The sequence below is a fragment of the Sus scrofa genome, chromosome 14 (genome assembly GCF_054392235.1).
Source record: "Sus scrofa isolate SSC_HxYL_T2T_F1_AM1 chromosome 14, Sscrofa_HxYL_maternal_Yorkshire_Landrace_v2.0, whole genome shotgun sequence".
In the NCBI taxonomy this organism is placed as follows: Eukaryota; Metazoa; Chordata; class Mammalia; order Artiodactyla; family Suidae; genus Sus; species Sus scrofa.
The window spans coordinates 130,627,430-130,647,628 of record NC_139396.1 but is presented as its reverse complement, the minus strand read 5'-3'; the positions used below and the strand labels follow the sequence as shown (position 1 = coordinate 130,647,628).

Below are 20,199 nucleotides of genomic sequence, written 5' to 3'. Positions count from 1 at the left end.
CTGAACTTCTTGTGATGACAACCAGATCCATAAAGAGGACATTGCAGGATGAGCTCCAGTGTGCAAAGTACTTATCAAGCCTTGACTTGCATCAACTCACTAAGGTCATATTGGCCATGGTAAGTCACATGGCTGAACCAAGAGGGAGGTGAGGAGGAGGCTGTACAAAGGTGTGTACACTGGAGGTGAGGGTCCTTGAGCCACTGATGAGTAATCTACCATCTTGAAACTTAGGAGAAGGAGGATGATGATAGCTGCTATAATTAATTAAATGCTTACTCTTGCAAGCCCTGTGCCAAGCATATCACCATATGATCTCATTCTATACAACAGTGCCATGAGATAAGGAAAAGGAGACTGAGGGACATTAAGCATCTTGCTCTGGGTCACTTGGCAATTAGGCAGAAGTTCTGGCATTCACATCCAGATCGTTCTGCGTGCTCAACCATGGGAACATACTGCAGTCCAAAAAGAAACAGTTCCCAGGGCAAGGAGAGACAGAGAGGATGACCCAGGCTCTGATCCACCAACAGCCCCTCAACTCCTACAGTCAAACCCTAAAAACAGCATTATTTTATTATTATGGCACAGCTGTCATCTCCTGGGAACTACAGGAAAACTGTTGCCAGTTACATCTGATTGTGAGTAAAATTATAAGCACAAAATATCAGTGTTATGTTTAAGAGAACAAAAGTTTCATTACAGAAGACCATCGACCTTCTTGGTTGTTTGGTTCAGGTTTCTTAAGGGTGATATATTTGGTCATTTTTTTTTTCTCATTGCTCCTTAAACTATTAAGGACAACATTGTGAACTAGACTGAATACTAGAGACAAAAAGGTGACAGAGAAACAGAGCCTGTCCTCAGGAAGCTTGTAATGGAGGAAAGAAGACATAAAAATAGTACATGTTAGATGCTTATCTGAGCCTTCTTCCCTGGTGACAGAAGCTTGGCAAGGAATGGGCACTGCCCTCTTCCCCCAGCAGCAGTGATGGGGGGCTAGGGCTAGAGCAGAGGAGTTGTAGCCAAGCAGGTCATCAGCCTGAAAAGTGGAAAGGGCCAGGGCAGATCAACCAGGGGCAAAAGTTCAAAGTCAAAAGCTGGGGGGTAAAAAATCAAGAGCATGAAGGGTTGGGAAAATGGTAGCTGGTGGGTGTGAATTTCTAGAATCCTGGAGCCAGTGCCTGGACAACTTTTTGCTCCCTCCTAACAGATAACCTTCAGAAGGAGTCTAGTTTGTCAAAGGAATGGGATGAACAGTGAATGATGTGGGAAGCTTGGCCCCACAGGGATGAGAGCCCATGGATGGGAGAGGTTACTTCCATTGGGGGAACCTGAAGAGGTTTTCATAGCATTTGTCCTAAGCATTGGAAACTGAGGAGGAGGTTTTAGACTTGTAGACAGAAGTGGGCTGCGGGAAATCGGGAGAAAAATGATATTCTAGCTGAGCAAACAGTGTTATCTGTGGGTAACTGAATAGAAAGGGACAGCATCACATTCTCCTTAATAAACAAACTCTGAATCCCCTGGTTTCTGGAAATATTTTGACACATTATTTTAAGTTTAAAACTCTGCCCCAGAGAAGTGATCCAAAATTATATTCTTAATCTGCCCTCTTCAAACTAACATCTAATTAGGTCCAATCTGACCTAATTAACTGGTCAAAGTTGATACCATAATGAAGTCAAAACTAAGACAATTTACCCATAAACCAATATGATGAAGAGCTATTTTAAGTGAAAATTTGGCAAACCTAAGATCTGGCAACACTGTTGATGGCACTATTGGTAAATCAAACTCAAGAGTGTTAGTTGACTGACTGCTATTCTTCCTTCTTCTTCTTCTCCCCCCCCAATCCCCCGCCTTCTTCTTTCAGCATGTTCTAGAGCTTGTTCTAATGTCACACTGTCCAATATGGTAGCCCCTCGCCCACACATGGCTATTTAATTTTAAGTTCATCACAACTAAATAAAATTTAACATTTAGTTCCTCAGTTGCACTAACCATGCGTCACACTAGCTACCAAATTGGATAGCGTATAACAGAACATTTCTAGAAAGTTCTATTGGATAATGCCATTTTGATGATACAGGTGATAAATCCCCAGCTACATCCTTGAGCACCTAAACCCACATAGTCATGCCTACCATGCCTGTAAATCATACTTTTGAATCTGTGTTCAGTGTTTTGTTTTGTGTCACACGGCCCCTTTTTAGAAGTTATGTATACATGTGTGATATTTGCACTGCTTGCTGTAATCCCTAAATAAGTTAAAAGCTTCAGCAACAAAATTTGTTTGCAGGTTTTAGAAATCCCACTGAACATGTGAGAAAGAGAATCTCTGCTTCCTTGTCTGTCAAATTGGAGCACTGACATCGGATGGGATTTTTATAGGGATTAAAAATATAGGGCCGTCAGGTTCTTAAAGCACATGGCAGGGGAGAAGCCTTCAGTAAGGGGTAGCTATAAAGCAAAACATGGTAATAAAAAGATGAGCCATTTCATTTTATGCTGAAAGAAAAATTGAACTCTAATGACATGTTAGGAGATGGCAGCGTTTTGAAGAATTCCGCATTCACTGTTTACATATTGCTTCTATCAGTAAAAGTGAGTTAAGAGGGAATCCACAGTCCGGCTGATTTTGTTTGCACCCTTCAGGCAGCACGAGTAACCGATCCAGCACCCGGAGCCTCCTCAGCGTGAGCAGCGGGATGGAGGGAGATAATGAGGTGAGAGCCAGGGCCCCCACGCCCATATCTCATCCTGGGGGTCACTTCACTGCAGGAAGTAGAAATCCAGGTGAAAGAAGCCAGACACAAAAGGTCACCTGTTGTAGGTGTATCCCACATATATGAAACATCCAGAATAGGTTGATCCATGCAGACAGAACGCAGGTCAGTAGTTGCCAGGGTTGGGGATGGGGAGCAATGAGAAACTGCTTAGTGGGTACAGTGCTTCCTTTGTGGGGGGGTCACGAAAATGTTTGGTGACTAGATAGAGATGGCAGTTGCACAATATTGCAAATGTACTAAATGCCACTGAATTTAAAATGGTTAAATTTATGTGATGGGAATTTCATGTCAATATAAAGAGAGGGAGGAGGAAAAGAAAGAGGGCAGGAAGGGAGGAAGAGAGGGAGAGAGGAAGGGTTGAGCTAAAAGGGGAATCTGTGAGCAGACCTGGCTGAGTGTCGGGGCCGGGGTCACCTTCGGGACCTCTGGGTTGGGAGCAGCGAGGCCTGTGGAGCCAAGTGTTTGTTTATCCCTTGAGGCCACACACTCTTTTGTCTCTTCTTCCCTATCCGCATCTGCCTTGTTCTCTCCCTGTGCTCTGGCCTCTTCTGCTTCTCCACATGCATAGTGGCAAAGAGTCCCTGAGAAGCACAAGGCCTCGGAGCACAAAGTTGCTGCCTTAGGCTGAGGCCCGATTTAGGTCGGGATGTGTATCCTGACCATTGACCAGTGGCTGGGACGGGTGGGAGAGGTCACACGGGTAGTGACCAACTCACAGGCCTCCTTGAGGTAGGGTCCTGGGGTGGGCCACCCTTCCAGCCCACAGCTTGTATTACTCTGTAACTCACTCTTCCATGGTCCCCCAAAAGGACTTGTGTTCAAAAGTAAAATTTCTTCAGCTCTTTCTGGTTATACAGAGCAATGCTTCTCAAACTTTATTTATTTTTTTTTTTAGGGCTGCACCCACTGCATATGGAGGTTCCTATGCTAGGGGTCTAATCAGAGCTACAGCTGCAGGCCTACATCACAGCCACAGCAACGCCAGATCCAAGCTGCGTCTACGACCTACACCACAGCTCAGTGCAATGCCGGATCCTTAACCCACTGAGCAAGGCCAGGGATCAAATCCTTATCCTCATGGATCCTAGTTGGGTTCATTAACCACTGAGCCACGAAGGGAACTCCAGCTTCTCAAACTTTAAGAGACATAAGGGTTGCCCTGGGTAATATGCAGGTCTGATGGGGCAGGTGTGAGGAGGTGCCTGGGACCCTGAAGTTCTCACAAACCCCCAGGGATGCTGATCCTGATCTTGACGGCCCACATCCCAGTTTGAGTAGCAAGGAACCAGCATTCAGATCATTCATGATAATTTGGGTCTAGCTGTCTCCTCTGGGACTCTGGGAATCAAAGTCAGAGGAAAACTACCTTGGCGTTGCTGGGTTGACTATCAGCGACCAGCCTTCAGCCGAAGCCTGAGGAGGGTAAGGAGCTTATGGGCTGCCGTGTCCAACTGTGCTGTGCCTTAATGTAATTTTCATCCTTCTGTCTCACCTTTTTTGCTGTAGGATAATGAAGTGCCCGAGGTTACCAGAAGTCGGAGTCCAGGCCCCCTGCAAGTGGACAGCATGCCCACCATGCCCCTTGAGAGGCCCCCCAGGGTGCCTCCCCGAGCAGCCTCACAGAGGTAACATGGAAGCTGACAGGAAATTTCTTCCTCAGTCTCTGAGTCCCAGGGCAGAGTGGGATCTGGGGAATCTAAGATGACCTAAGAATGAGCACAGGGCTAAACTCACTGAAATGCAAACTTTGGACACATTTCAATATGGGCTCTTTCTTAATGGAAGTGATGCTTTATTCAGTTGCACGTACTCTAATGAACAAATGCAGTATTTTGTCCATGAAATACATTAGTAAATGTCAACATTTTGCATACTTTTTATCTGTTTGGTTAGTGTTCCGCCAGTAACTAATTCCATTGGCTGTCCTGTGGGGACAGTGCCTTTTTTTTGGCACCGGGAGATAAGAAGGAATTGGGAATGAAAACAAAGATGATCAGAGGCAAGCATGACGTGCTGGTGGGGAGCTATCTGGGGACACATTACCTGGGGTCACGTTTCCGGCAGCCACTGTGAACTTGGATGAATTATTTGGCTTTCGTGTCCATAAAATGGGGATAATAATGGAACTTCCTCACAGAGTTGTAAGGATTGTGTTTCTGGCCCATAGTAAGAGCTCAACAGTCCGAGTGATTTTTTTTTTTTTTTTTTATGCAGAAGAATGAACCTATGGAACTTTGGAGATGGGCATTAGACAAAAGCGTGCGACTGATTTACAGGGCTGACGTATGTCTTTGTCTGTAACAGGGCTTGGGCCTCTGGCAGGAAGCTTTTTAAGGTCCTGGGGAGCCACAGTAAAAGTGGTCAGAACTAGCCTGTGTGTCTGCCAATGCAGAAAAGTCTTTGGGAATAAAAGCCTAGGCTTGTCTTAGGAGTCTAAATCTTTGATGTCTTTAAAATACAGTGTCAGGAGTGGAGGGTGGGGAGTGACTCAGAGGACAAAGATTTTTTTTTCCCCAACCGGGATTTTTTTTTTTTTTTTCCATCTTGAAACTTTTAACTCACATGAACCTCATCAGTAGAATTTGTTGAGAAAATGCAACAAGGAGACTTTTCTTCTGCTTTTCGGGAAAGAGCAGCTGCCTCTGCACTAAGGATCTTTCTCTTTCTCCCTTTGCTATTTACCACTTTTCCTTGTGCTCCCAGCAATGTTCACGTGCTGACACTCGCTTATACACAAACTTCCCATGGGCCCGAGCTGTATCACATTCACCAGGCATGTTTCCCTGGTGGAGACCAGAGGTCACACAGTAGAACATTAGCCCTGGAAAGAGCCTTAGTGATAATCTAGCCCAGTATCCTGAAGTTGCATAATATTCTATTGCTTGAAAATGATATGTAGTTAGTGATTGGAGGGGTATTTATGAAGAGCAATCATGATAACGAATGCTAATATTTATCGGGCACATACTATATGCCAGATATTCTGTTAAACACACTAAATGCATTAACTCATTTAATTCTCTTCACAACTCTAAGTGGCAGAAATAGAGTGTTATCTCATTTTGCAGATGTAGAAACTGAGGCTTGAGACTGGATGGAGATTTGCTGTGTGGCAAATCTAGGTGTGCCTGACTCCAGGGTGCAGTCTTTTCATCATTTTGTGACGCCTGTCCGAGGAGGTCTAGGTGTCATGGGAGGAGATCCAAGATCTCAGACCTTTTATTCCTGAAGGTAAAGGCTTTGGAGGCAGTTACCTAATCATCTCAAGATTTAAAAGAATGCCAGTCTAGAGCTACAAAGACTCTGGAATTTTGTCAACAGGAAAGAGAACAACCAGGAAAACAGGTTCCAGAAATTAAAGACTAGAACCTGGGATTCATGTAATGTGTAAAGGGAGATGGCAGATGAATTGTTTGGAGGAGACTGGAAGCATGTTGTGATAAAGGTGGGGAGAGAGGAGTTACCTGGTGGCTCAGCAGGTTAAAGATCTGGCATTGTCCCTGCTGTGGCTCTGGTTGCTGCTCTTGTGCAGGTTCAACCCCTGGCCCAGGGAACTTCTACATGCCATGGGTGCAGCCAAAAAAACAGATGGCCAGAGAAGAGGAGGAAAACATATTTTGCTAAAGAAGAGGTGTTTGCAAAGAGGTCTGTAATGGATAGAATCTGGGGTTTGGGTGCATTTTTGGTGTGATGATTGGCAAATATGCAACTGTTTTGTAAGTGTGCATGTAATTTTCATAATAAAATGCAGAGATGATTGAGCGAAGAATAAAATGGGCCTCTTTCCTGAATGCTTGACCCACTGACAGAGAGAAGGGGAGGCTGACCTGGGTGATCTCCATTCCACCTCCAAGTCTGGGTATCAGCAGCTCTTCCCCAGTCGTGTTCTCCTGAACACCGTGTCCCCGCCCCAATCAGCAATAGTGGGCGCAGTCTCCATCCGCTCATCACTCTCTCCAGTTCTGGTCCCTTCCTCTCCTCACTCTGTGTGCTGTCCCCAGGGCTTGAATTGCCAGAAAGACTCCAGATCTCCAGCTCCATCTCTCCCCTGGCTTTCCATTTCCTACTGTTCACGGGGGACTTACCAGATGTCCCTGGGAGATCTCAAGACACAGCCTGTGCAACACTGAACTCATCTTCCCACCTGCCATCCTCTGCCCCACGCTTCCTTCTCATGATTTCCCAGCCTGAGACCTGGCACCTGTTCTCTGTCTTCCCCAAGCCCCTCACCCAGAAGTCACCCTCCATCCCTGCCTCCCTTGTGGCTCCGCAGGCTCTGTTCATTCTGTTGCCCTTTCAGCTCTCAGAGCCTCCCCCTCCTCTCCATCTGCCAGTGCCTAAGTTCATCACGTAGGCCCCGTTTACCTCCCTGCCTCCACTCAGTCCCTCCTCCACACTGAAACCAGAGTGACTTTCTAGAACAGAAATAGCTGATGATGTCACTTCTGGCATAAAAGTCTTAAGTATAGTTTTGTATTTTTTAGCGTGCTGTGGCCCCTGGGCCCCACCCCGCTCCTGAGTGTGCTGATGTCTCCCCCCTTGGCATTTCCAGTGAGCCATGCCATTGCGTGCCCTCTTTACTCAGTCTGCTCCTTTGGCCTGGAGCTCCTTGGCTCCTTTGGCTGACTTCCTCCTCCCTTGCAAATTCCTAGGCATCCTTTAGGACTCAGTCCAAACACCACCTCTTCTGTGAAGCCTTCCCTGATATTCCTTCTTGTGGTTCCCCACATACCTCTCTTATAACTCACTGCACATTATGGCTCTTTGCATATATATCTGTCTCCTCAAGTAGATGGTGAACCTCATAAGAATAGAGATTTTTTTATGGCCGCACCCATACCATGTGGAAGTTCCCAGGTCAAGGATCGAACCTGCGCCACAGGAGTGACAACACCAGATCCTTAACCACTGGACCACCAGGGAACTCTCAGAATAGAGATTGTTTTTGATTTAAAATTTTTTTTCTCTACTCTCTGCGGCACAGTGTGGAGTTAACTTAGTAATTGGCTCATACTAGGAACTTGGCAAATATTTATCATTCAAGTGAATGAGTGGGTGGATAGATAGATTGGGTTGACAGCTAACCATCAGGTCACATACCACAGGGCAGGTAGGTTACAGATTAGTGGAAAGAAGCTTCACAATCGTAGCTGTTGTAAGTTCCCAATATTCTTCAAAGTTAGGGAAGGCAGATGGTAACAAGAACCGGAGATGCTTTACATTTTTCTACGGCCTTTCCCTTGCAGGGCATCAGTCCCTATAGAGTGAGCAGCTGACCATGTCATACTCTTCACAAGTAAAGTCCTGCCAGTAGAGAAAAAAAGCCAAAATCTCGCTGAGACATCGCCCCGGTGTTTTTTGTATATATTTTGCCATTTACTGGTGATTTGCCAATCATAAACAATCTATGCACTCCCTTTAAGGCATAGCCTAGGGACTGCCAAATCAGAACACACTTCTGAAGGCCTCCTGGAGGACCAAGGGTCAATCCCTTAGATGCTGACTTGTAGAGAGATTTATGGAGTCCCTAGGAGGGGCCAGAGCCATCAGAGAGCAAGGGAACTTGGGCCTGAGGCTATTTACTAATAGGGAAACTCAAAAATATTCTGACCATACAATAGCATACCATCTAAATAAATAACAGACCTGTTTTAAGAGAATGTTAACCAACCTTAGGATTGCTGGGTTCTTGAACGCAGCTTATCATCAGTAAGACCTCATCCTCAACAGGAGGGGAAAGTGGCCAAAGGCCAGTTGTCTCTGAACTGGACAATCCTGCCTCCACCTCCAGGTTCCCAGTGTCCTAGAGAGACTGTGTCTCCACCAATCACCCTTGATTCTGATTTAATACCTTTATTTCCATGGTTCTGATATGTCTATAATCACAAATCCATTTTCCTGAGGTGAGGCTTTCAATCCTTAGCTGGGTTGTTCATCAGAATGAAATGTGGGGATAGTTTGCCTGTAGACCCACCCCATCTGCAGAGGAGGGCAGCAGAGGAAGAGGGGCCAGGAGGGAGCCATGACTCTCTTTGTGATGGAAGAGGCTCATAGCACATGCAGGGGAAAGGATCTGAGAATAGATCTTTGCCCATATTAATAAAATGATTAGCTTTTCCTCCTGAGTGCCTACTCCCAGCCAGGAACCCTGCTCTTCACTTTCCAACTCTCATCTCCAAGCCTTGCACAACAGTCCAGTGTAGGTGTCTTTTCCTGGGCTTGGCAGATGAGAACCAGGTTCTGAACTTGTCTTTGTGGTGTGCCTTGGCTGCGTGTTCTCATAGGCTCTGAATGTCCCCTGCAGTGCAGGGTCCTGATTTTCCCTATCGTCTGTCTCATCCATCACATTCTCACCACCTGAGGGTGGGATCCACACCCATTTTACTTGCTGTTATACCCCACACCCAGGAGTAGATGCATAGTAGATAAACGTTTGTTGAGAGGAAGGAAGGAAGCCTAAGCTTAATCAGGTGGTAAGCGGTAACACCCGACTTTCTCCTTTAAGCCCAAGGTTCATGGCAGGTCGGGGAGACGAAAGGAGACTGTCCATTAGTTTTCTCTGGATAAAGAGACAACTGCACAACCATCTACTCCCAGGGACCACAGCAGGACCTCCTGAGGATGTCTCTTGTTATTTTTCTCGACTTCCGTCTCCCTCTCCGGTTCCTAGGATAGCCTGTCTTTTCCTAGCTCTTTTGTCATTTCCTTGATCTACACAAAACTTGCATTCAAGAGATACTTAGTAAATATTTACTCATTGATTCATTCAATCCTCAAGCATGCAATTCCAGGGTAGCACAGTTCAATTACAGCATCTGACAAAGCTCTCTTTCTTGACTTATTGACTTGCTTCCAAGGGAATTAAATATTGGTTTTACAGCACACACGTGGAAATACCATCTGCAATCATTGGACCTTTCTGTAAATACATTCACCCAAGTCTACCTGGAGTGTCATTTAGGACTGTTCAAAAACCGTCAAAACTAGGGAACTTCTAGGAAAGCAGACGTGGAGTTGGGACAAGGCACTTAGTGATCCCAGGTGGAAGTAGCTGTAAGAAGCAAACTGCAGAAATTCTTAAGTCCTCTTTCAAGGGATCTCTCTACAACACTGTTTCTCCTGCCTGGCTGCATATTTAAAACACGAGAGTTTTAAAATACGGGTTTTATTATTATTTAGGTATGGCAAGGTCAACACATCAGGAGATGGCTGCCATTGCACAGAGAGTTTGTTATACTCATAGATCCCAAGTTGAGGGTGGCCCATTTATGCTGGGATGGGGCACACAGAGAAGCACCAGGTTGAGTCAGGAGAAAGGGCAGGGAGGGAAGAAACACAGGCAAGAGCCTTTGGTGTTGTTCCTGCAGGAAGGGACAAGTGAGGCAGGCCAGGCAGATTTAGGATTGGCTCGTTTGAATAATTTCAGCAGGCTCTGGGGAAGGGGGCTGTCTTTAGTTGTCTGGCACCTGGTCCTGGGGTGATGAGGGCAGGTGGATAGTGGCCCCTGGATGTGAAAACCCTAAGGGAGGTGGTTGGAGAATGGCCTCTGGATTGGCTAGTTTGTATATGAAAGGTGTGCTCACCACAGGGTGTTTGACATCTCTAGGAATTCGCTTACCTCCTGGGATCAGCGAGGACCCAGATATCAAAGCCTCAGAAAATAAAAGACATGATTAATACAGCCGGTTGAAGGGGGGACATTCTTTAAAAGTTGTGATGTTTGAGCCCCTTCCTCCAGAGATTATGATGGAATAGGTCTGGGATGGAGCCTGGAAATTGGTATTTTTCAGAGCTCCACTGGTGATTTTCATGTGCAGCTAGGATTGCAAGCCACAGCCTAGCACATATGCTGCTGAGGGGACTGAAGCACATGTCCTTCGCATAGTATACCAGGTGTGCAACAAATCATGGATGCCTTATAACTAGTTACTCAAATTTGCCTTAAAATAATTGCTTTATCTTTCATTTCAGGCCTCCAGTCAGGGAAACCTTCCATCCTCCTCCACCTGTTCCACCCAGAGGTCGCTGATTCCACCTCTGAAAACCTGCCTACTTCAGGACTTTGAGACGTGCGGTTTTTAGCCTGTTCATGATGTCTTGGTGTTGAGCGTTATGGCATGACTGCTGACCTTAAGACCCACTCTGACTGCTGATGTTGTTGTGGCCCTGCTGGTTTGGGCTTTCCTTGAAGAAGATATTATTAAGGCACAAAGAAGTGAAAACCTAGAGACTTCATTCACCGTCATCAAGTAAACTGCCCTATTCTTGTTTGCCAAGAGGATGAAGACTTACTTGGAATACTTAACTCTAATTTGGCATGTCAGAAACCTGAAAAGATTGGTCAGAAATGTACTTTCCAAGTGATTTTACTGAAATGCACTTGTATTAGGCCATACTTATATGCTAGTCTAGAAGTGGTTGTGACTTAAGACTTAACAGTATTCAAGTAAGATATGTCCTAATTTTTAAATGATTCTTCAGCTTTTCTGTAGATTCAGGAGGGTGTTTAAAAATGCCTGGGCTGGTCACATACAGCAAACTCAAAAAGACTTTAGAGAGGGACTAGTCCTAACTCCTCTTATATAGAAGGCAAATCCAAGGCTTCACAAGTCTGGTACCGAGCACTCAGTTTGTTACAGGAAGAGGTGTGTCTAGAATTAGGACCTGTCAAGTCACCACACTTTCTGTCTCCAAATAGCCAAGCTCTCTCCCTCAAGAAATGCCCAGATGTAGAAGTTTGGTCAGTGACTGAGTCCTGGCCTTCCAAAAGTTTCCTTCTTCCATGGCTCCCAGGTATGAGACTGTCAAGTATATGGGGCATGGATAATTCAGTGTGCCTTCAAAACAGTGGTGCTGCCAAGGAACATCTGAAAAATGGTTGAGAACCAGAAGCTTGGGGTACCAAGGAGCCCACTTACTGCTCTCCAGATGTTATAGATCTTCATTCTGGCCACAGGAGAGAGGAGAACCCTTGGCTTTTCCTCTGCTGAATGGTCAGAAGAAGGAAGAACCTGAAATAGAAGTAGTTATCTATTGCCTTGTACACCTGATATTACTCCTGACTTGGGAAATCCGTGCAGAGAATGGGAAGATTAAATATATCATTCATTTTGAGTCCCTAGCACATAAATCTACTTTCAAAGCACAGGTCCTTAATTTGATGCTTAAACATACAATAAAATTAGTATCAGACCTATTTTTAAAAAATGATTAGAAATCTGGTGATTCTCCATGCAATTATTCTCCATCCCACACAAATATAGAAAAGCCATACTATCGAAGATCCATTTAAGTACAGTTTTATTAGGTCCTTTTCTAATGATTAATGGTTCTTTTTCCACTTGCATCTCTCAGCCCAGCAAATAGGGACTTAGTGAAGTTAATAGCTTCTGGGGTCTTGGGGGTTTGTTTTTCTGTGTTTTTGTTCGTTTGTTTGTTGTTGTTTGTTTGACATAAAATACACTATTGGCCATGGCCATTAAGAGAGTATTTATGCAAATTATGTGGCACATCATAGCCATTTTGCTCTGGTTCCTTTACTCTTCCTGTCACCTATTTGGGAGAAATAGGTTAATGTGAGAGAAAAGGAGAAATATGCGATTTGTATGATTATCTTTCCTGTTACTTATAGACAGTCTCTATGTTAAGCACATGTGATTTTGATAAGAAGCTATACTTAAAAAATATTCAATACCTCTAAACCTCTTTTTGGATGCCAAATTTAGATCCTTTTTAAAACATTCTTTGATTAACAAGCATTTATCAATAACATGACAAAATCTACTACTAGTCAATGGTGTTACCTCTTTGTATACATGTCACCATTTGTGCAATATTGGAATATTTTATTGCATTTTTATTCTTATATGAAAATAAGTGGAAAATATCAAATTGAAAGTACTCATGAGATACTTGGGTTTCATAAATGTGACACATTTGAGACACGGATGGAAATGATCAGGAGGGCCAAGTCAAAAATGGCAAGTCTTGGAGTTCCTGTCATTGTGGCTCAGTGGAAATGAATCTGACTAGCATCCATGAGGACACAGGTTCGATCCCTGGCCTTGCTCAGTGGGTTGTATCCAGTGTTGCCATGAGCTGTGGTGTAGGTTGCAGACGCGGCTCAGATCTGGCATTGCTGTGGCTGTGGTGTAGGCTGGCGGCTACAGCTCCAATTTGCCCCCGAGCCTGGGAACCTCCATATGCCGCAGGTGTGGCCCTAAAAGACCAAAAAAAAAAAAAAAAAAATAGCGAGTCTTAAATCCTCACCCAATATTCATTGAACATCCAAAATGACTGGTTGCGTATAAAAGTAAAGGAAAAAGATGAAAAATGTGGATGAAACACTGTGATCATGTTATCAAAGAATATCTCTAATGATGGGCGGAAATTTTTCATTCTCTAGAAATAGAACCACCCATTATAATGTAAATTTATTCAACTTTTATATACATTTTAAGGAATACATTATGTAACAAAACCACAGATTTCAATACAATGAGAATCAGAAACTAAATTGTGGCTAGGCGTCCAAAGAGACTGTTAAAAAGTTCTTTATATGATGCCTCAGGAGACAGCTCTGCCTCCATCAACCTTCCCTGAGGTTTTACAAACTGGCTCAATAGACAATGAAGTTATTGGTCATATTAATTGCCATTGTCTTTGCCTCTAACTCTACAAGCTCCACTGTCTTCCAGCTCCTAGGCCAGCACTCTTCCTTCATCTTATATTAACACCTATGAGCAGATAACTCAACTATATGAGCAAGAAAGTACAAATGCTGAGAGACTATAAGCAGGTTTGTGTTGCAATCAAATAATTTAACTTGACATATTTAATGATGTGACTAATCCCTAATGCTTTGCCATAATTAGGCAAAGTAATAGTATGTAAATGACTTCAATGAATATTTTTACAAGTCAAGCTAAGTTACCCTCTCCCCCCCACCTTTGTCTTGCTTTGTTATTGAAAAAAGAGAGATCCTTGTCCATCCAATAGCACCTCAATGGCAGGGATTTTTAGATCCCTCTCCCACGTGCCCCAGGAAGTAAGTTGGTTTTCTGTGCTTGTCTTTCAAAGAATAGTGCGTGGTTTTGCTGCTGGTTGGCTGAGAAAGCATTAGTAACAGATTTATTTCTAACAAAGACACGTAGCTAATTTGGGCAACCAGAAGATTTGTCCTAAAAATCAATCCTCAGTTTTGAGGAATCTGCCTGTATAAATATTCGCTTTGGTTTAATAAATAAATGGTGTTCTATTAATTTCCAAGTGAGTTATTAAGAATATAAAATGCCCTTCCTCATTCATTCCTGATGGCCGGCCCGATATTATGTCCCCAGAACAGTGAGAGGGTGAGTAGGAGGTTGAAAGATGTGTTCTGAATTCTGAGGCACAACTTAGAATTCATTTTCTCATAGAAACTGTAATAAATAGTAGGTTCCCAGGCTAGCCCACCAAAACCCATTTAACCCACAACATAAGAGAAAACATCTTACTAGCTATGCAGTAAGAGTTAGCACAATGTAGGAAGAGAACATTGGCTTAGAAGTCAGGAAACCCGGATTTTATTTTGGTCTGCTACTGACTTGCTGAGTTCACCTAACTTGACTGTTCATCATCTGTGAAGTGAAGTGTTTTGTGTTTAGTAATAACCCAGACCCTTTCAACTCTAAGTTTGGGGCTAAGGCAAGGGGTGGGGAATCCCTCAATCTGAAGAAGGAGGGAGACAACCTTACTGGAGTTCCTAATTGGCAAGGGATCTTATTATGTTCCTTGCTCTGTATCATTGTTAGATCAGTTTAAAAAAAAAAAAAAAAGTGTGAGAATGAGAACTGTACAAAAAAATTAATAGCTTTAGTTGCTCTTCAGTCTAAGAAGCAGAAGTTTTAAGTGACTGGTTCCTAAAGAAAGAATGCAGAACAATTATAAAATTCTTCACTATCTAGAACACTTCAGCTAGACAGAGAAGCAGGAGGTAGGTGGTAAATAGCAATAGAAGGGCTGCCCATTCCAGCAAGACACACATAACAAAGTAGAAAGAATAGAATTTCAAAGAAAAGGTAGCAGAGGATGGAAATCAGAAGATATGTTGTCATCTATAGATGAAGACTTTTGATGATCATGTTTATCAAGAATAAGAATAAAAGATTTAAGAGTTCCCGTTGTGGTGCAGCAGAAATGAACCTTACTAGGAACCATGAGGTTGTGGGTTTGATCCCTAGCCTTGCTCAGTGGCCTAAGGACCTCGCGTGGCTGTGAGCTGTGGTGTAGGTCGAAGATTCTGCTTGGGTCTGGCGTTGCTGTGGCTGAGGTGTAGGCCGACAGCTGTAGTTCTGACTAGACCCCTAGCCTGGGAACCTCCATATGCCGTGGCTGCGGCCCTAAAAAGACAAAAGACACACACACAAAAAACAGAGTAAGAATAAAAGATTTAAATTTATTTTTCTGGATCAGTTACTGGTTATAAACTCTTTAACCAATTGAGTTTTTTATTGGAACTACTATGAAAAAGAAGATATAACAGCCATTTGGGAGGGTTTTCCTTTCACTGGCATTTTCCCCCTCAACCTTGTTGGTGTCAGGAAATAAGGTCATTAACCTACACGAAGAAATGGATGAAATAAGATATATCAATGTTTTTCGCTCCACAGTCTGGCAGAACAACCCTGATTTTGATGGTACCCCCGAGTCCTGTTCTTCAGCCTGGGGTCATCAGGCTCTAAGAATATTTGAAACCACATTCCTTTTCCTCTAATCAGTTACTTTATCTCCTATTCTAACCCTACTGTTATCGGACTTTTATCATCTAAAGCCCTTTAACATCATTTCTTAGTAACTACTGGATTCCCTGGCACATAGTAGATGCTCATTAGGCCCTACATGCTCTTCCCTCCATTAAACTTTCCCAAATACTCCATCAAAAGAGGGTCTGCTCTTCTCTTCTTGCGCATGGCTCTTATTGCTGTCAAACATTTTGCACAGTTGGTAGCTCCTTTTTTGTACAGTTATGCCTGTTCTCTGTCTTGTGTATAAAGTTTTCTTGTTTTAAGTCTACACTCCTCAAACGAATACTTTACACTTTTTCTTATGTCCTCCCCACCTCCAAGCAATCGCCAACCTAGTGCTCCTGATATCACCTAGCAAATGCTTACTGCCTCAAATCTGTGGAGGCTGGTGTTGGATGTCTAAGCAAAAAACTACTCCATCCATCTTAATTCAGCACTTACACTGCTTGTTCTTCAATTGCCCATCATCACTTGATTCAAAAACTGTGATTGTTCATTCACAGAGCATTTACTGAGCTTCCACTATGAGCAAGTCAGTTTGCTAGGGCTCTGGGGAATATACAAAGATGTATGAGATGCGCCTCCTCTGATTTCTCTTGCACTTACTGGTGTATGATTCATTCAGCAATTAATTATGGACTGCCTCATGATGTCTTTGAGACTATCCAGAAAGTGTTCTTTAAATCCTTCTATGCTATTTGACTTTTCACTTATGAATGTCTTAATTCAGCAAATAGTTATCGAACGTCTATGATGTGACAAGCAATATCCCAGCATCTGGGACACATATACACAAATGATAGGGCTTGCCATCAAAAAAGTTCAGAATGTAGTACAGAAGACGAAATGGGACTACGGTAATTACGGCATAAATGCAACTGGAATCCTGAAGAAGGGATGTTCAGCTTCCTAAGGGTGTCATGAAAGGTTTCACTGAAGAAATTGCAATTCATTTAGGCCTGGAAAACAAGTAAATAAAGATTGTCCATTCATTTCCATTCCGGACAAAGAGAACATCAAGAACAGGCACATGGGAGTTCCCATCGTGGCTCATTGGAAACGAATCTGACTAGTATCCATGAAGCCACAGGTTCCATCCCTGGCCTTGCTCAGTGGGTTAAGGATCCAGCGTTGCCATTAGCTGTGGTGGAGGTCGCAGACGCGGCTCAGATCTGGCATTGCTGGGCTGTCATAGACCAGCGGCTACAGCTCTGATTCAACCGCCAGCCTGGGAACCTCTATATGCTGAGAGTGCAGCCCTAAAAGACAACAAAAAAAAAAAAAAAAAAAAAAAAAGGCACAGAGGCATAAAAGAACCCAGTGGAGACATAGGGATGTAGCCTGAGCATAGAGGTGAGAAGTGAAGTTGAGGAGATAAACTGGGATCTGATTTTGCAGCTGCATGCTAACTGCAAAGTAGCAAGGAACTTTTTTTTTTCTGATTACACATGTAGCACATTTTCATTGTTAAAAAAAAAAAAAGTCCAAATATTTGCTATTAATGATTTGAATCCTAATCTTTTGGATTGTTTTCTATGGGAAACTAATGTCACTGAAAATGGAATTATACTCTATATTTTCCAGTTTTTTTTTCACTTAAAATTGTATCTTGGCTACCATTCCATACCAGTAGGTACAAGTCTATTTTATTTCTTAAAATGACTGAATGGATGGTAGCCCGTTAGTAGAAAGAAAGACTGATTCTGGAACCAGATGCTTGGACCAGATCCTTCAGTAACCCCTTAATCCCTCTGTGCTTCAGTTATCATATCTGTGAAATGAACATACTCATGGTGCCTGTTGTATTAAGGATTGAGTCAATACATATAAAGTGCTCAGTTCCTGGGCCAGGATTCCCTTTGTGGTTCAAACCTGACTAGTATCCATGAGGATGGGGGTTCCATCCCTGGCCTCGCTCACCGGGTTAAGGATCCTGCATTGCCTTGAGCTACGGTGTAGGTCGAAGCCGTGGCGAGGATCTGGTGTGGCTGTGGTGTATGCCAGTGGTGGATTTGATCCCTAGCTTCTTGATGCTGGTGCAGCCCTTAAAAAAAAAAAAAAAAAAAAGAATAGTGCCCGGCGAAGGAAAATCTTAGATGTGAATGTGATTCCTTGGGTGTCTTTAAACAATATTCAAGGAGTGTTTTAAATAAGAGAGTGATATAATCAGGTTTCTTTTTAGAAAGATCACTCTGGCACCTGTGAGGAGGATAAACAGGGAAGGAAGTTTGGTGGCAGGGATTCTGTTAGGCGTCTGCTCCAACACATAAGTGAGGAGTAGAAGATCGGCTGTTATTGGCAGAGGAGTGAGAGGAAAAATACATTCTTGAGACATTTCTAACATAACAAATGCTAGAACTTGTTGACTGCTGATGGCTGAGAGATAGAGACAATCTGACTACAAGTTTCAGATTTTTGGCTTACAGAACTGTGTATATGGTGGTGCCATATTCAAGTATTTATTTGACAGATAGCTTTTGAGTTCCCACTATGGGCTTGGCACTGTTCTAGGCACAGTGAACAGGATCTCTTCTTAGGAGAGATGCTTAGTTCTAGGAGGTATTTCTATTTATGGAGGGGAAACCCAAAAACAATAAACAAATAAATCAACAAGAATTTCAAAACCTAATAGTAGGGGTTCAATAAATATTCGATGACTTTAAGACACTCTCCAACCTGATACCAGTTTAAAAATCTCCCTTCTTGGAGTTCCCGTCGTGGCGCAGTGGTTAACGAATCCAACTAGGAACCATGAGGTTGAGGGTTCGATCCCTGGTCTTGCTCCGGCCTTGGATCCGGCTGTGAGCTGTGGGGTAGGTTGCAGACACGGCTCGGATCCCGCGTTGCTGTGGCTCTGGCGTAGGCCGGCGGCCACAGCTCTGATTAGACCCCTAGCCTGGGAACCTCCATATGCCGCGGGAGCGGCCCTGGAAAAAGCAGAAAGACAAAACAACTCCCTTCCTGATGATTACAGAGCTGGTGATCCATTCTCAGCGGGAGCCGAGCGCCTGTAAGGGTTATGTGATCTGACGCCGAAGCGAGAGGCAGTAGATCGGCCCATTACCCCACTTCGCGGCCGAGGAAAAACGAGGACAGGAAGAGTTAAGCGTTTTGACCGAGGTCGCCCAACTCCGAAGGAAGCGGCTTCGGCTCTACGAGACGGGCCAGGCCCCCGCTAACGGGGCCAGGCCAGGGCCGAGAGTGCGCGTCGCGGCTACCGAGCCGGAGGATGGGGGGGAACGGGCGGGCGAGCCACTCGGACCTTCACTCGGACCCTCACGCGGCCCTCGGCGACCGAAGGCTCACGCCTCCCGGGCGGGGCGGCCGGCGGCGGTTGCAGCCCGGCGTCGCGAGGCACTTCCGGCGTGTGCCGGGGTGGCGGGATGACGTGGCTGAGTCAGAGGAAGAGGCAGGGAGGCGCCAGGGGGCGGGGGAGGCTCCGGAGCGGGCGGTGACGGCGGCGGCGCGGAGGAGCCAGCGGCTGGGCCCGGGCCCCGTGTGTCTGTCCGCGCCCCGTGGATGCGAATCGGCCGCGGCGGAGGCGGCGGCGGCGGCGGCGGCGGAGGAGGAGTCGGTGGGCCGGCGCCGGGCCGGTGGGAGTGCGGAGGATGAGGCCGCTGCCGGGCGCTCCCGGCGTGGCGGCGGCCGCCGCGCTGTTGCTGCTGCTGCTGCCCAGGGCCCGGGCGGACGAGCACGAGCACACGGTGAGAAGCGCCCCCGGCCGGCGCGGCAGCCTCCGCCTGCACCGCCGCCCCGGCAGGCTCGGCGCGGCCTGGAGTCCCCGGCGGCCGGGCCGAGCCCCGAGGCCTCCCGGGGGCGCCTTCCGGTTGGGCCTGGCGGAGCAGGAACCCCGGGAGCTGGGAGGAGGCATTTCCGTGAGCTCCCGGGACGGGACTCTGCTCCCTGAGCGCCTGGGCCTCCTTCCCCGACCCGGACCTAAATGGCGCCGCACCCCTGTGTCTGAGGTTCCTGGGAGCCGGGAAAGATGCGGGGTCTGAGGGTCGGTGCTCACCGGGCCGCAGGCAGCCAGGCTCGGGGCTGGTGGAGCTGCGCTCGGGCTGCTGGGGGCTACGACGCGGCGGAAGATGGATGCACCACGTATTACCCGTCATACACTAACCAGGAAATATCCACTTTATGGTCCTCACCGCCTTTATTTTCCCTTCCTCCCCAAGCCGGATTAAAACCTTGGCGTGGGATCAGCCTTGATAAACTTGGGGTGAAGAACACTACACGCGTACAGGCACTCAACCACACGTACCCGCCTGCGAGGCCTTTTCTTGTGACTTTTTCTTCACCCTCTTCTGGCCCCTAGGCCAGGCTCCCATCCCAGTGGTCTCTAATCAGGCGGCTTCTGAGTGACGGGGTCTTGAGTTTCCCGGTGTTCTGGTCTGGCTAGGAGCAGCCCGTTTTGCATTTGGCCTAAAATTGCTTGGCTGTTTATTTAATTGGCATTTTCCACGTCAACGCTTAGATGTTAATGACTCTTCTAGTGCCTTTCACTTAGGGATGTAACTCAGTGGTTATCTGAATGGTAGCGCCGAGCAGGGCAGTAAAATCGTGTAACTTAGAGATTGCTTGTGAGTAGTTGTGTGTTTTAGACCTTAACTCATTAATGATAT

The 20,199-nt window shown here is 45.4% G+C and overlaps 2 protein-coding genes and 1 long non-coding RNA gene across 15 annotated transcripts in view; 2 read left to right on the top strand and 1 right to left on the bottom strand.

The window, feature by feature from the left end:
- PIK3AP1 (phosphoinositide-3-kinase adaptor protein 1) overlaps nt 1-14,053 on the top strand; it is a 265,570-nt gene extending 251,517 nt beyond the window's left edge. For all 13 annotated transcript variants that reach the window (XM_084992874.1, XM_013983580.3, XM_084992877.1 and 10 more), the window contains 3 exon segments: nt 2,659-2,729; nt 4,299-4,417; nt 10,764-14,053. In XM_084992874.1, coding sequence (XP_084849000.1) covers nt 2,659-2,729; nt 4,299-4,417; nt 10,764-10,821 — 248 coding nt within the window. In that variant the 3' untranslated portion in view covers nt 10,822-14,053.
- A 1,155-nt stretch (nt 14,054-15,208) lies between these two features.
- On the bottom strand, nt 15,209-19,677 carry LOC102162978 (uncharacterized). The gene is made up of 4 exons (XR_014826712.1): nt 19,590-19,677; nt 17,498-17,621; nt 16,443-16,536; nt 15,209-15,390 (listed from the first exon to the last, which is right to left on the bottom strand). It is a non-coding gene; the product is annotated as an uncharacterized LOC102162978 (long non-coding RNA).
- The window catches only part of TM9SF3 (transmembrane 9 superfamily member 3), a 67,994-nt gene continuing 66,822 nt past the window's right edge, over nt 19,028-20,199 (top strand). The window contains exon 1 of the mRNA XM_005671366.3: nt 19,028-19,281. Within this exon, the coding sequence (XP_005671423.1) occupies nt 19,186-19,281 (96 nt within the window). The 5' untranslated portion in view covers nt 19,028-19,185. The remainder of the gene's footprint in view (nt 19,282-20,199) is intronic.